The following is a 14,650-nucleotide window of genomic DNA, read 5'->3' on the forward strand; positions in this document are numbered from 1 at the left end:
CAGGTGATTTCCTCGTAGTGTAGAGGTGATGTAAAAGCATATTAGAGATACAACGAAAAAAAAGGAGTTTATATATTTGGTGCCTTACGCAGTTCAAATACAACATTGTAAACGTCTTCTTGAAAAGTAACAGAGTTACATGTAACGAAAAAGCAATTATATACTTACCCAAAATTACTGACTCGTGCACTACTCTACCGCACCATTAACGTTCCAGGTCAGTAATCCCAAAGTTCTATATTCCAATCCCCCCCCCCTCAAAAGGCAGCTACAGCATATTCTCGTCACCTGAAGACGAGACAATATGGTACTCTGACGAAACTTTGTTTATCAGTAGCGTATATATTAACAAACCACTGTCACGAGCATTTAGACAATATTTTTCTTTCTTCCTACACATATATCATTATAGACTTTTCATTTTGCTATGCAGCATATTGGGTATCGTACCATTAGGGCCTGGAAGTTGAAGACCTTACCTAAAAAAATTTTTAAAAAGCCTAAACATATTAAGAAAATGACCTAAATTTGGAAAAAAATACTTAAAATATGATAAAATCAATAATGATACACTTAATGTGTATAATATTTAAATAATACACAATTCTGGTGATATGTTGAACAGAAAAAAAAATTGCAAATTTGCATTTTCGTCGCCCTGTTTCTGCTGTTCATTTTGAACTACTTGGAGGACAATCCTCACAAGCATCTACTGTCTGGTCATACCTACTATACCTGCTCCAGTCATTCAAGGGTTCCTATTGTCAGAGATTATTACAGAAAACTATGTTTAAGAGTTTCTAATTGAGAATGGGCAGCAAAACTGTAGTTGAAAAAAGGTCAAGTACCAAAACCAGCTGTTAAGACTTAAAGGGAAATGGGGACCAATAAGCCAAATATGACTTAAAACTAAGCATTTTCTGGCCTAAAATGACCCGAAATTAACATATATTATGGTGTTCCTCTTACCTTCGGGCACTTGGGAAAAACTATCTTTAACTTCCGACCCCTATATATGATACTGAAAATATTAAGAAAGAAAAAACTCATACTTGTCTGAATAATTAGGTTCTGAACTTATAAACAGTTGTGGTTTGCATATATATTTTTTTCTTTTAATACAGTGCTTGGTTTGTCAACATAGCTTTTACATAGTATGATTTCATCAAAAGCCATCATGGAGCTATTTCAGATTTAAAATATATGCTTGATAAAGCAAAGTGGCCTCAACTCAATCACAAGTGAAACTAGATTTTAAACAAAATCCAAGTGCAAAAATGTTTATATATTCTATTAACCGTAACTTGGTGCAACTCCGCTGTAATTTTATGGAAATAGTAGGTATTACAACATTGATAACAACTGATTATATATATATCTATACATTTATTTCTTATTAAATATAAAAAGTAATCTACAAGATGGTTGTAGTTTTTTTTTCTTTCTTTTAATTTACTTTCTCCGATAAATCCTTGGCCTCAGTCCTCTGCATCCTGTAAAGAGAAGTTTTAAAAGTAATACAGTAAGTGCAGACACTAAATCAATCTATTTAAACTAAATCACAGTCATATTCTTAGCATAGTTTGAGATTAAGAATTTAAATATGGTCCATCCAAATTATACATGCCATACCATTTTCTCCAGAAACAAAGCTAAAGACTACCATTTAAGCTCAATAAATCACCACCATCAGCATCTCTGAAATAAGATTTCTTAGGGTATTGAATCAATTCCAGTAAGAGTATTTAAATTAGCAATTTGAAAACGAGGCTGGCTTTTTATCGACAGGTGGCAATCCTGTGCAAACGTGTGTTGAAAACACTGGTAGAACATCTCATGAGTAAATGGTACTAAATGCACTGACCTTGAATGACATTGACAAGTGTGGGTTTAAGTACACGTAAAACTGAGTTATTACAACAGGAGTAAATGTATGAGCATGCTTGTTCACCCCGTGCTCATTCGTACGGACAGTGAAGGATGAGAATAAACTCAAGACTGGATGCAGTAAGAACTATGAGAAGTGAATTTGGTAGAGAAATTGAGGTGAATGTTCACGGATGATCGAAACACTACACTTCGAATGCCTTCTGAAAAGTTCAAAATGAAGACGAAAGCTGTGAGGCAACGCATAACGAAGAAAAATCTAGCACAAATGGAAGTTTTATGTTACCTAAGCTACGGGAAGTGGGTTGAAAGTAAGAAACAATATTCAGAGAAGCAAGCAAGATGAAAAAGATTTATTTTTGTGGCATGAACAACCAATAAAAACGTTGCCTTTTCCATATTATCAATTGTATATAACTGGCTGATCTCTACCACGTTATGCAAGATAGGCAGAAGTATATACAGTAGTGCACTCTGTATTCCTCTCTGCGAGCGGCCGAGGATGGTTTAGAGTATGAAATGCAAATAAGTTACGTACCTGCCCTTGAAATTATATTCATTTTCATACAAATTAAACGTTATAGGGGTTCAGATCCGACGGACTTCCTGTCAGTGCGCCCCTGACTTACATGACTCACACTGAAACAAATTTATAAATCTTATTGCTATCAAGTACAATGGCATTATTAATAAATTTTTTTAGATATTCATATTTCAAGTCATGTTACTAGATACTGAGACACTGGAAGACTAAGTACTGTTTAAAATTTAACCCAAAATATGCAAAAACACAGTGGCAAATTTGTGTAAGAAAAAAAGATCCTATATCCTAGATAAGCGATCGGCAAAATCCATATTCTCTGTCTGCGTGCCTGTAAATCGAATAGTGCAATGACGGGACATCGGATTATCCTCCTTCCTAACTCAGCGTTGCAATCCTGACGTAAAGGTTTCTTCTTTTTTTCAACTAATATAATGTACATTTTGAATTTAAACAATACTAGTAAGATTCTTAAGAAACATTTCTTTTACTATCAATGAGTCAATTTCTTTTTATCATCTGGTGGTACAGTGTTCCACATAAATATCGCAACTCTATAGTAGTACAATACTTTAATTTATGCATTTGAAATCAATATTTCGCTGGTTACCTGCCTATCAGGCGTTAGTTTAAGGTTAGATTGATTATGCAGCAACCTGCAGAACATTGATTTCAAATGTATTGCATAAGATAAAATCTTAAAACTGTAGTCGAGTTGCGATATTTATATTGAACACTGTACAAGACGGAAAAAAAAAATGAAATGTTCCTCTCTTTTCCGTCGATATTAACCTTTAAAAAAAAAGAAAAAGTTTGTTTGTGTCATATAAGTCTACAAATTTCTAATAGTTTGTAAAATACATAATCGTTCTCGCAGAATAAGAAAAAAGTCTTAAAGATCATGAAATCTCAAACACCCCCGAATCGCCCAGTTTTGTTCTAGTGTCCCCTTTGAAAATGAGAACGCCGCTGGAGAGCGTTAATATACACGTTGAGAATAGGTGCGTATAAATTATAGAGAATAAAGTTGAAAGAATGACTGCGTCAAAGGTTTTTTTTTCTGCTTATAAATTACCTACGAGAGCAAACACATTTTATACTCCGTTAGCTACTCGCACATATTTCAAGGTAAAAGCACAGTTCCGCACCTCCTTGCCCGCTAGGTCCCAAGTATGCAAAAATGTCCGCCCTGTTGCCGACTTCTGATGTAGATTATAGTGACAATTTAAAGCTTGGAGACCACTTGTTAACCGTTCTTATTTTGAAAACTGCTGCAAAATTGCATGTAAATATTAAAATAAAGGCTTACGAATACATGAAAACCAAACATCAGAGGTGATACGTACCTTCGTGACCTCCTTGTTTTGGCGTGGTGCAGCCAATCACTTATCGCTTCCCTGATTTGCTCCTCCGAACACTCAGGATATAATTTCTTTGCAGATGCTAGAAAAAAATGTACATATGACTATGTTGATATATATGAAATTATACATTCATTAGTAAACTTAAATCCTAAAATAAGAACATCAAAAGTGAGAAAGAGAAACCCTAACAACAATTTTGGTATGCAATCCTTTTCCGTCTGAATGATACCTTGGTAATGAGATATTTGCTGTATTTACGAGAGTATAATACTTCACGCAATTTTTATACGGAACAGATAAAGAAAAACTATTTCGCATACAGCATACAGAGAAGTTTATGCTCCGATTTTCCCCCCCTCCCACTGCCTCTCTGTATTGAAGATTGCTGAAATTGTCATTCCCAGCAGTGAGTCACTCACCACACCAATGACTCCCCTCTCAATCTAATTGACATTTTTATCATTTGCAGCAATTGTCAGTGACTTTTTAAGTAAATAAAAAAGTGCAGTCATTACAAAGCATATACGACGTATGATATTTTCGTCTTACAAGTTTAAATAATGTGGGGAGAGGATTGGAAATATTTTGTGTGATCTGGAATTGAACCAACGGCCATGTTTCACATACCTTTCAAAATTATTGTTTATAATGAGAATCATTGTTTTAAGGTAATAAAATTTGGAACAATTCAGCGGTATAATTGAGTAAATATAGTAGAATTTTATGGCTTCTACTAACGCCAGAAAAAGAACCTATCAAATTAAAAATTCCTCACTTATTGAAATAATTAAACATAACTGTACTCATCTCACTTTTCTTCTGTTTGTTTTGTTTTTGGTGGGGTCTGTGTTACTACAAACACTCAACTTACATTCTATTGCAAAACAGTATATTTTATATCAAAGAACAATTTGTTACTCAAAAAGAAACAATATACAGGGTGCTTCAGGAGGAAAGGTCAATAATTTGAGAGGCGGTCAGATTTGTCGACTACAACAATCAAGTTTACATAAACATATACGTTTTAAACCTTTGTTTCAGATATATCACTACATGAAGTTTAATGCATGGTGACAAGGGTACACTGCAATTATGTTGAAATGCGTACTGTGATACTATAAGACACGAGAATGGTAACTAATGTAAAGAGGACTGAGGAGGATACTACAGGATTAACACTACTCATAATTGGCACCAATGGTCCGCGGAAAACCAACATGCTTCATGCGAACAGTTACCAGATGGAACTTTCGTGTTGACAGTGCACCATACCTTCATCTTTTGCAAAATACTTTCCCTCCGTATTTGGAGGATAGTATTCTTTCTACGCATCATGTGATACCAAATGGACGGTGAACCGTTTTCACTCGACTATCACCCAGTGCCTTCACGCAAAATACTAGTCGTTGGATTGGATGTTTTGGGCTAGTCTAATGGCCACCTAGGCACCTGTTCTAACACCCTTGGGCTACTGTATGGGTGGTTGAAAGAAAAGGTGTACAGTGTTGGTAAATAACAGCGGGAACATAAAATTAATGAAACTGTTTCAACGTAACTCCAATGTACACATTTCCTTGTCCACATGTACCAAATTCATATAGTAATATCCCTGAAACAAAGTTTATATGGACTTCTTGTTCTGGACATGCTTGAGCACAACCTAATTATTGCCCTTTCCCAATAAACACCCTATAAACTATCAAGCATTGAAGACAATGCGATCACGATTAAAAAAAAAATGCACAAAAAAATCTTACCAACAATAAACTTGTAGGTTTGTGTCTCCACAAACGACAGCTTCCTCACACAATTTATTCCCGACTTTCCTGTGAGGCTATACAGCTCAGCAACTTCATCCACCACGACACGACGAAGAATATTCTGTGCTAGTTGTTTTGGAGTTTTTCCACCACTCGCCAACATTTGAAACTGAAAGTAACATTGTATCGATTGTGCTGTGTTAATGCAGCGAAAAAATTTCATGCATATAAATAATATTTTTCAATATTTAGTTAATGTTAGAGCAAATAATCACCATAAATTATTTCTTGTGATTAAGTTATCTGCCAAGGTTACATATCTTTTATATGATGTGAAATGTGGTGGCAAAAATAAATCAGCAAATCTGATGAAAACTAGGATCCAATTTGGATAGATTAATACATCTTACTTTTAAACAATCAATGTTATTGGTAGTTTTTTTTTTCAATGTTACTTTCGTTTGTTTGCTGAAGAAACCAACCTAGGAAATGCATTACATTTTTTGCCAACTCCACTGTTTTTACTTCATAGAGCATGTGGAGGAATGTAGTACTATCCGAGTTCCCATGATCGCTAAAGAAGATAATTCTTTAATGTGTGACTTTTTGAATGTGTCTTAATTCTGCAAATTTGATAAAATTATACATATACATAGTCAATATACACATACATTCTTAGTTGTTGAAAACTTTTTACACAATTTAACTTATAGAAAAAAAACATGCATACGGATGAAACGTATTTAATAACTTCAAAATGTCAACTCTTACGACAATTTAGTATTCAGCACCAATGTTGTAAATGTCAAGTTTTTGTCTTACACATGAATATAGAAGCGAACAGTCAATATAAAAGTGAGCAGAAAGTGAAGTTTAATTTCAGAGCACAATAAGATAAATAACAGACACTCAATATTCTATTATTACAATGAAATAGTGAGAGTAGCAATATAAAAAGTATCATACAAACATCCCTTTCAAATTAATACAATTGCCATGACTTCAGAAAAATATGTATTTCGTAAATTCACAACCTTACTCATGCAAAGCGACGAATTTTTTTTTTTTTTTTTAATTTAATAAGTTAGAACACTGAAATAGAAGATTGACGGACTGTGCCATCAGTACTACTTTTAGTTGTTTATATTCACAATGAGGAGTATTAATGGTGCTATCTAGTAGGGAAAAAAAAATAACAATGGTAAATCTCATACAGGATGTACGCGAATCTGAACCTATAAAGTGGAGATAATCTATGTATCTCCGGAAAACTTAGGTCAAAGTTAGATCAAATTCAGTCACCAAAAATCGGGAGCATTCTGCTAGGGAGCGCTACATAACTAATTTCTGTGAAAACAATTTATTTTCTGAAATGTTATAAAGTCTATAAATGTCTACTCACGTAATATTGTCTTGGTTGCTCATTATAGGTAACTATTTCAGACTCCTGGATTTTTCACCTTTGTGCTCTAGAAAAGATACAACAGAGCTTCTAACAACATTGAGGATTTTCATTGACTTTCAATGGAAATCTTGAAGTTCCAGAAAGTTCTCGTCAGGACGTTTTCCGTGACCTTTTCAGGACGTTTTTACGAAACACTTTTATTTCCAGGGTTTCCAGGACGCGTGTGGACCTTGCATATTATGTACAGCAATATTGGAAGACGTTGGGATATGTTGGTGAATACCAACACACCTTAATGCCGAAACAATACTGCTGCACACACTGCTGAAAGAAAATGCTAACACAGCTTGCGTTACAAGAGTCTGGAGCACGGTAAGGTTCCTCAGCTAAGCTTCATTGAGGAAGAATAAGCACATAGGAAACAGAAAAAAAATGAACAGAGGAGGATAGTAAAGAGCAAATTTTTTAAAAAAAAGTAATAGTGAGGATTAGTGACTTGTCCCTTAAAAAATGCTATGACTTATTTAGCATATTGCTAATATGTAGCAACTTAAATCATCACTGGAACTGTCTTTGGCTTGTATTTTTAATAATGCAATCACTAAAAATATAGGAAATATAGGAGAAGATTAAAATATAGGACAAATATACACACATTTCCAAACAAATAAGAAAAAATAGGAAAAAGAGGACAGCTGGGAGCCCTGCATAACATCACTTAGGAACTAGTGTGTGCCTTATTCAAATATCCATGTTTCAGAATCGTGCGGCATTTGCGCATTAAAGCTTAGAGAGGCATTTCGGAAATGCTCCGGAAATTTGAAGTACTAATCAACTGCCTCTACAGAAATTGATGCGCAAATGCCGCACGATTCTGAAACGTGGATATTTGGATAGGACACATACTAGTTCCTATGTGACGCTTTGACCCGACCACGATTGGTCCCATAGTACTGGAGCCATGGATCCTTAAAGTTAATTTTCTCACGTTTTCGGTAGTGTAACACCTAACAGTTGTACAACGTATTTAGCGCCATACTAATATATATAAATTAACTGGCCCGTGTGGACAAATAATAAATATCTCATGGCGTTTGTCGTATACATAATTAAAAACTTCCTATTAGTTTCCAAAAATAGCGGAAAAATTATAGTATGTAGATACGACCTAGTTTCCCACATTTAAGAAAATGAAAGTATTATGAAAGAAAACACTTCAATTTTTACCATATCTTTCTTACATATTACTACACAGTTATTTCGCGTCAAATCACATTTGTAATATGCTCAAATTTAAATTTTGTGTGTTCTCAAAACAAGTTTTAAAGTCAAATCTAGCACACACAATCCATTTACATTATTGTGGACAATTTAGTTTCAATTCACTATTTGGGAGGCGCGGTGGCTCAGTGGTAGAGCGTTCACCTCTGGTGCTTGGGGTCCCGGGTTCGATCCCAGCCCCCGCCAAGTGAGCTTTGTGGTGGACAAACACCGTGCTCGTGGGTTTTCTCGGGGTACTCCCGTTTTCTCCCACTTTCTTCATTCCACCATCTTACTCATCTCTCATTATCACCGTCTCCTTTAGCCTAACCGGCATAACCGTGGGACGTAAAACTCAAAGATTTCATTTCATTTTTTCAATTCACTATTTACAAAGATTCATAAGTGACTATGAAAAATTTAATAGCAGTGAAGGAAAAAATATCCTAACTAGATAACACTCATAAATCATTCAAACTCAGCTCTTTTTTGATAAGATTGTGCTTTTTCTCGTACTACTTTATTTTTTGTAAGAATCTACATAACGGGTTAAAGACATGACTGAACAGAGCTTTGATTTTTTTGTGAAGTGCAAATTTCGTGCATTATTACAGAGAGAGAGAGAGAGAGAGAGAGAAAATGACAATAGCATAACAGACAACAGGGCGCAAAATTTCAAAGTCAGACTCACTCGCCAATACAAAAATGATGGTCGCCAGTATCTCTCACGTACAAATTATGAGAGGTCCCCCTCCCATGGTCCTTGGTTTGACAAAGAGATTGCATTCGGGCATAAAATTTGAAACCAAGTTATCTATTCTAGGCACTGGGCTATCCCCCAGCTGTTCTAGCTTCAAAGACATCCAAGAGAAATTGTCCATTTGGACACGAAACCGGGGTTAACTGGTCACAAATGTGATTGCCGACTCACTCACGAAGGACTCTTGATAAAAATACGTTGTACTGATCTTTACATAAGCTTGCTTGTTAATAGCTATAATTGTCAAGAGTAGGGATGGCCAGAACCGGTTCCTGTTGGAACAGTTTTTCGGGTCTGAACGGATCCGGTTCTAGAAGATCCGGTTCAACAACCGGTTTTTCGGATCCAGGTCCGGAACCGGTTCTTCGGATCCAGGTCTGTAACCGGTTCTGGAACTGGGTTTTCGGATCCAGGTCTGGAACCGAAACTTTGTGACGATCCCTACACTAAACACGAGCTGCTGGAAGGCTGTGAACAGTGTGCTAGATGAAATGGTGGAAGCGACAGGCAGGCACCCAGGTGGCGGCCGCTTGTCTCATTTAGCTAAATTAACTGGGTAACTGGCAAACTTAATGGTTAAACAGGCAAATTGGCCAACTCATTTGGCTAAACACTCACTGGTGGACCAAAATAAAAACAAAAAACACTGGTGGACCAAAATAAAAACAAAAAAAAAACTGGTGGACCAAAATTGTTTTCTGGGGGCACAAGAGAGTTTGGGCGGGGAGAGCACAAGCGCATGGTCCTCTTTGCAGTGTTTTGAAGGTGAAATTTGTGGCTCCTTTACGGGTCTTTGGGGGCTTTCGGATCCAAGTCTGAAACCGGTTCCTAAGAACCGGTTCTGGAACCGGAACTTTGTGGCCATCCCTAGTCAAGAGTCATTTCAGAAGGACTAAAAGACAAACAGTTACACAAGTAAAAACATTATACAGAATTATATATATAAATCGGGAAACTCCATTGGGAAAATCCTGTTATTTAAATGTATTTGTGTGTAAAATTTGAAGGTCAACATATCATAATCACAAGGTATTAAATTAAAAATTGGGTATGTAGATATTCAATAAAATTAAAACAAAGTGAAATCCAAGCTGATGTTGGAAGCTACGTAGGCAGTTGATAAATTTTGCCAATTTCTATCAATATGTTTAAGCAGCCTTGGCTTCTTTATAAAACAAGTAGAAATATATAACTTGGTTTCATTTCGTATGTTTAGGCTTAAATTCCTTATGAAATACCAACGTTATCACGGAGAAGACTTTCGCTTAAAGAGACACCTCGAATTGCTACTTGCTTTACACCTGAAAGATGGACCGAGAATTGAACACGGGACCCCTCGATTAAAAGGTGAAAAGTAGATAAACGTAATGCGGATGGTTTGATATGTGGAAACGTCACCATAAAGTTCACACGATTTAAACATTTTTCTTTTTTTTTTCTTTCTTGTTTAAACCATTTTTTTTTCTGAAAAACCAGCTGGTTTAAACCAACCCTGCCTCGCAGAGTTATCTTTTGTGAAGTAAGTCACAGTGGAGATGTTACATGTGAGACCTACAGTAAAGAGTTGCCCTTAAGCTATATCCTGAATCAATTCGATCTATATTCAGATATCCTTTTTAAATATTGCATGTTGCAGTAAGGTCTTCAAAAAAATGCTTGTATGGGTTCACTCGAGCAGGCGGTTCTACCGAAAACAAAATTTATAGGTAAAATACGATGTGAAACACTTTTCGTAAAAGAAGCAGAGTGTAAATATAAGTAATTTCTGTCAGTGGATATCATATTGAAATACATTTTCAATGGTAGTGAACGTATTCTACATGTAACTATTTACTGAAGCGGAAGAATACAAGAATGCGAAGAAGGTGAAAATAAACTGCGGGAAAGTTCCGTTCGTGCTAGCAATGGACGACTGCGATAGATATAATGTAAGCATACGATTAGAGAGCGTCGATACGTGTGATAAAGAGCGTCGTATTATAGTTTTTCAAGCGTCATGGTAAGTGTAGAAAAGTAAAAATTCAGAGCATACGAATTTCTCCTCGCAGCAGACCATTTGTACGCGGGAAAGCAGTGAAGCCATTTTGAAATTAAGAATTACTACTATTATATAAGTGCTTTTGAAGGTAAAAATTATTGCAGATATTTAATGTATGTTTTCACTATCCTCGTTTATGCGTATGCCCTTGTTGCTGACCCGCCTGCTCCCTACGAACGCACCCCTTTGATCCGCTCGGGCCTCCTGCTGCGCTCCTGCCCTGATTCGGTTAGATAGCATTCGTGCTTTTTAGTGGCCACCTAGACAAGTTGGTTCGTGGTTTATGCATTAGCTCCTCATTTAGTGCATGTTCTGCAAAAAGAAACCGGAAAATGCAATAAATGCGTGTAAATTTCATAGAACCGTTTGCTCGAGTAATGCCTTTATACCTTTCTTAAAAGATGGCTCAAGAAAAATACATGCATACGATCAGGTTCTATTTTAACGGCAAGGTTCTTGATTACTGGTCCCTTCCCATTGAGCAGTAATAAAGACAGAAAACAACGTGCCCTGCGGGGTTCTAACCCGCCTTCACTCGCTAACGCTCGCTCGGCAATACTGTATAAGTTAAATGCATAAACTTAGTACAGAAAGAAACCTACCCAGCTACTAATCTATATGGGGGACCAGTAATCTAGAACCTTCCCTATTTTAACTATTACCCCTAATTCCCATTCTGGATTTGGTAATGATACTAGCATACCTTGATTTGATTGTAAATTATCTCGGAGGTTCTGCCGTTGGAACACTACCTCCTTTCAAATGTAGGGTTATGTATGCATAATTTATTTCATGTTAAAAGGACTACGTGATAATGACTCTTGCAGATCTTTCTTTAAAGAGATGCAAATCATGACAGTGCCTTCAATGTATATCTATAGCTTCAATGTCCCCTCCAAAAACATAAAATGTCAACTAATAAATACTGCTTGAGAAGAACAGGATGCATGTGTATACGGCAACATTAACACCAGTTTTATTATTTAAACGGGTGCTTTATTAAATTTTACAAATTACAGTAAAATTAAGTTCATCACTCACCTGATTATAATATAATGTTGAATTCTTCGCCTTCAACAACATTGGACAAACACCACCACACCACAGCTCGTACCCGACCACACAAATAAGCGCGCCGTGCATGGCTAATACACAGCTCCAACCAGTGCGCATGCGTGATTCGAAATAAAAATTAAATTAATAACTAATAGAGAAAAATAATATTTTACTTCCAAACAATAATAATCTTATTAAGATTATTATATTTACATATCTTTTTGTATGTATATAATCAGACACATGTCTATTCGGTTCTCACGTCATTTATTACATCAAAGCGAACACTGCACATTTTTTATGCTACTGAGAGAGCCTATTTATAGCGTGTCGATTTATCTGATTGAATATTTATTCCAATGTACTTAAGCCTTCGAAAAATGCAGGTTACATTATATTGTTTATTTAGAATGAGTAATATAATAATTTTTAAAAAATTGAACTTTCAATTAAAAATACTATAGCCATATTTAATGTAAATATTAGCAGAATGAAACTAAATACACTTGCACGGTATTACGAATGTGTCATACACATGTGCAGTAGCTGTGCAAATGCACATGTGCACACAACGGCTTAAGCACGGGTTATATAAATGTGTACTGCATCCACGCAAATGCACATGTGTACATAACGGCTTAAGCACAGGTTATATAAATGTGTGCTTCATCCATGCTAATGCACATGTGCACATGCACTTCTTAATCACGGGTTATGTGCGTGTGCATCATCCACACAACTGCATATGTGCACATAACGGCTTAAGCACGAGATATACAAATCTGAGCTTCATCCATGATAATGCACATGTGCACGTGCACTTCTTAATCACGGGTTATGTACGTGTGCCTCATCTATGCAAATGCACATGTGCATATAACGGCTTAATGACGGGTTATATAAATGCGTTTTTCATCCATGCTAGTGCACATGTGCACGTGCACTTCTTAACCACTGGTTATGTACGTGTGCCTATTCTACGGAAATGCACATATGCACGAAACGGCTTAAACACGGGTTATATAAATGTGTGCTTCATCCATGCAAGTGAACATGTGCACATACATGACTTAGTCACATGTTATGTGCGTGCGCTTCATCTACGCAAATGCACATGTGCATATCACGGCTTATGCACGGGTTATATAAATGTGTGTTTCATCCATGGTAATGCACATGTGCACATGCACTTCTCAATCACGGGTTATGTACGTGTGCATCATCCACACAATGCATATGTGCATATAACGGCTTAAGCACGTGATATACAAATCTGTGCTTCATCCATGATAATGCACATGTGCACGTGCACTTCTTAATCACGGGTTATGTACGTATGCCTCATCTACACAAATGCACATGTGCATATAACGGCTTAATGACGGGTTATATAAATGCGTTTTTCATCCATGCTAGTGCACATGTGCACGTGCACTTCTTAACCACTGGTTATGTACGTGTGCCTATTCTACGGAAATGCACATATGCACGAAACGGCTTAAACACGGGTTATATAAATGTGTGCTTCATCCATGCAAGTGAACATGTGCACATACATAACTTAGTCACATGTTATGTGCGTGCGCTTCATCTACGCAAATGCACATGTGCATATCACGGCTTATGCACGGGTTATATAAATGTGTGTTTCATCCATGCTAATGCACATGTGCACATGCACTTCTCAATCACGGGTTATGTGCGTGTGCATCATCCACACAACTGCATATGTGCATATAACGGCTTAAGCACGTGATATACACATCTGTGCTTCATCCATGATAATGCACATGTGCACGTGCACTTCTTAATCACGGGTTATCTACGTATGCCTCATCTATACAAATGCACATGTGCATATAACGGCTTAAGGACGGGTTATATAAATGTTCGTTTCATCCATGCGAATGCATATTTGCACATGCACTTCTTAATCACGGGTTATGTGCGTGTGCTTCATCTAAGCAAACGCACATGTGCACATAGCGGCTTAAGCAGTGTTATATAAATGTGTGCTTCATCCATGCTAATGCACTTGTGCACATGCACTTCTTAATCACTGGTTATGTACGTGTGCCTCATCTACGCAAACGCACATGTGCCCATAGCGGCTTTAGCACGGGTTATATAAATGTGCGTTTCATCCATGCGAATGCATATTTGCACATGCACTTCTTAATCACGGGTTATGTGCGTGTGCTTCATCCACGCAAATGCACATGTGCACATAACGGCTTAAGCACGTCTTATATAAATGCGTTTTAAATCCATGCAAATGCACATGTGCACGTGCACTTCTTAATCACGGGATATGTGCGTGTGTTTCATCTACGCAAATGCACATGTGTATATAACGGCTTAAGCACGGGTTATATAAATGTGTGCTTCATACATGCAAGTGCACATGTGTACATGCACTTGTTAATGACTGGTTATGTACGTGTGCCTATTCTACGCAAATGCACACGTGCATATAAAGCTTAAGCACGGCTTATATAAATGTGTGCTTCATGATAATGCACATATGCACGTGCACTTCTTAATCACTGGTTATATATATATATAAATGTGTGCTTCAT

The 14,650-nt window shown here is 36.6% G+C and overlaps 1 protein-coding gene across 1 annotated transcript; it reads right to left on the reverse strand.

Moving 5' to 3' along the window:
* Positions 1 to 1,347: 1,347 nt before the first annotated feature.
* On the reverse strand, positions 1,348 to 13,990 carry LOC145664718 (uncharacterized). Its single transcript, XM_081731587.1, has 4 exons — positions 12,057 to 13,990; positions 5,550 to 5,721; positions 3,775 to 3,871; positions 1,348 to 1,493 (listed from the first exon to the last, which is right to left on the reverse strand). Exons 1-4 carry the CDS (start codon positions 12,186 to 12,188, stop codon positions 1,448 to 1,450), a joined length of 447 nt encoding a protein of 148 aa, XP_081587713.1. The 5' UTR covers positions 12,189 to 13,990; the 3' UTR covers positions 1,348 to 1,447.
* Between the last annotated feature and the right edge of the window lie 660 nt (positions 13,991 to 14,650).

The sequence above is a fragment of the Thermobia domestica genome, chromosome 11 (assembly GCF_964235325.1).
Source record: "Thermobia domestica chromosome 11, izTheDome1.hap1.1, whole genome shotgun sequence".
NCBI lineage: Eukaryota > Metazoa > Arthropoda > Insecta > Zygentoma > Lepismatidae > Thermobia > Thermobia domestica.

Bases quoted from the DNA above. Each gene is read 5' to 3' on its own strand.
- LOC145664718 (XM_081731587.1), bottom strand. From the start codon at position 12,188: ATGCGCACTGGTTGGAGCTGTGTATTAGCCATGCACGGCGCGCTTATT. The intron at 5,722-12,056 runs GTGAGTGATGAA...TGTTACTTTCAG, and splicing joins CAACATTATATTATAATCAG to TTTCAAATGTTGGCGAGTGG. The intron at 3,872-5,549 runs GTAAGATTTTTT...ATTTTTTTCTAG, and splicing joins AACCTACAAGTTTATTGTTG to CATCTGCAAAGAAATTATAT.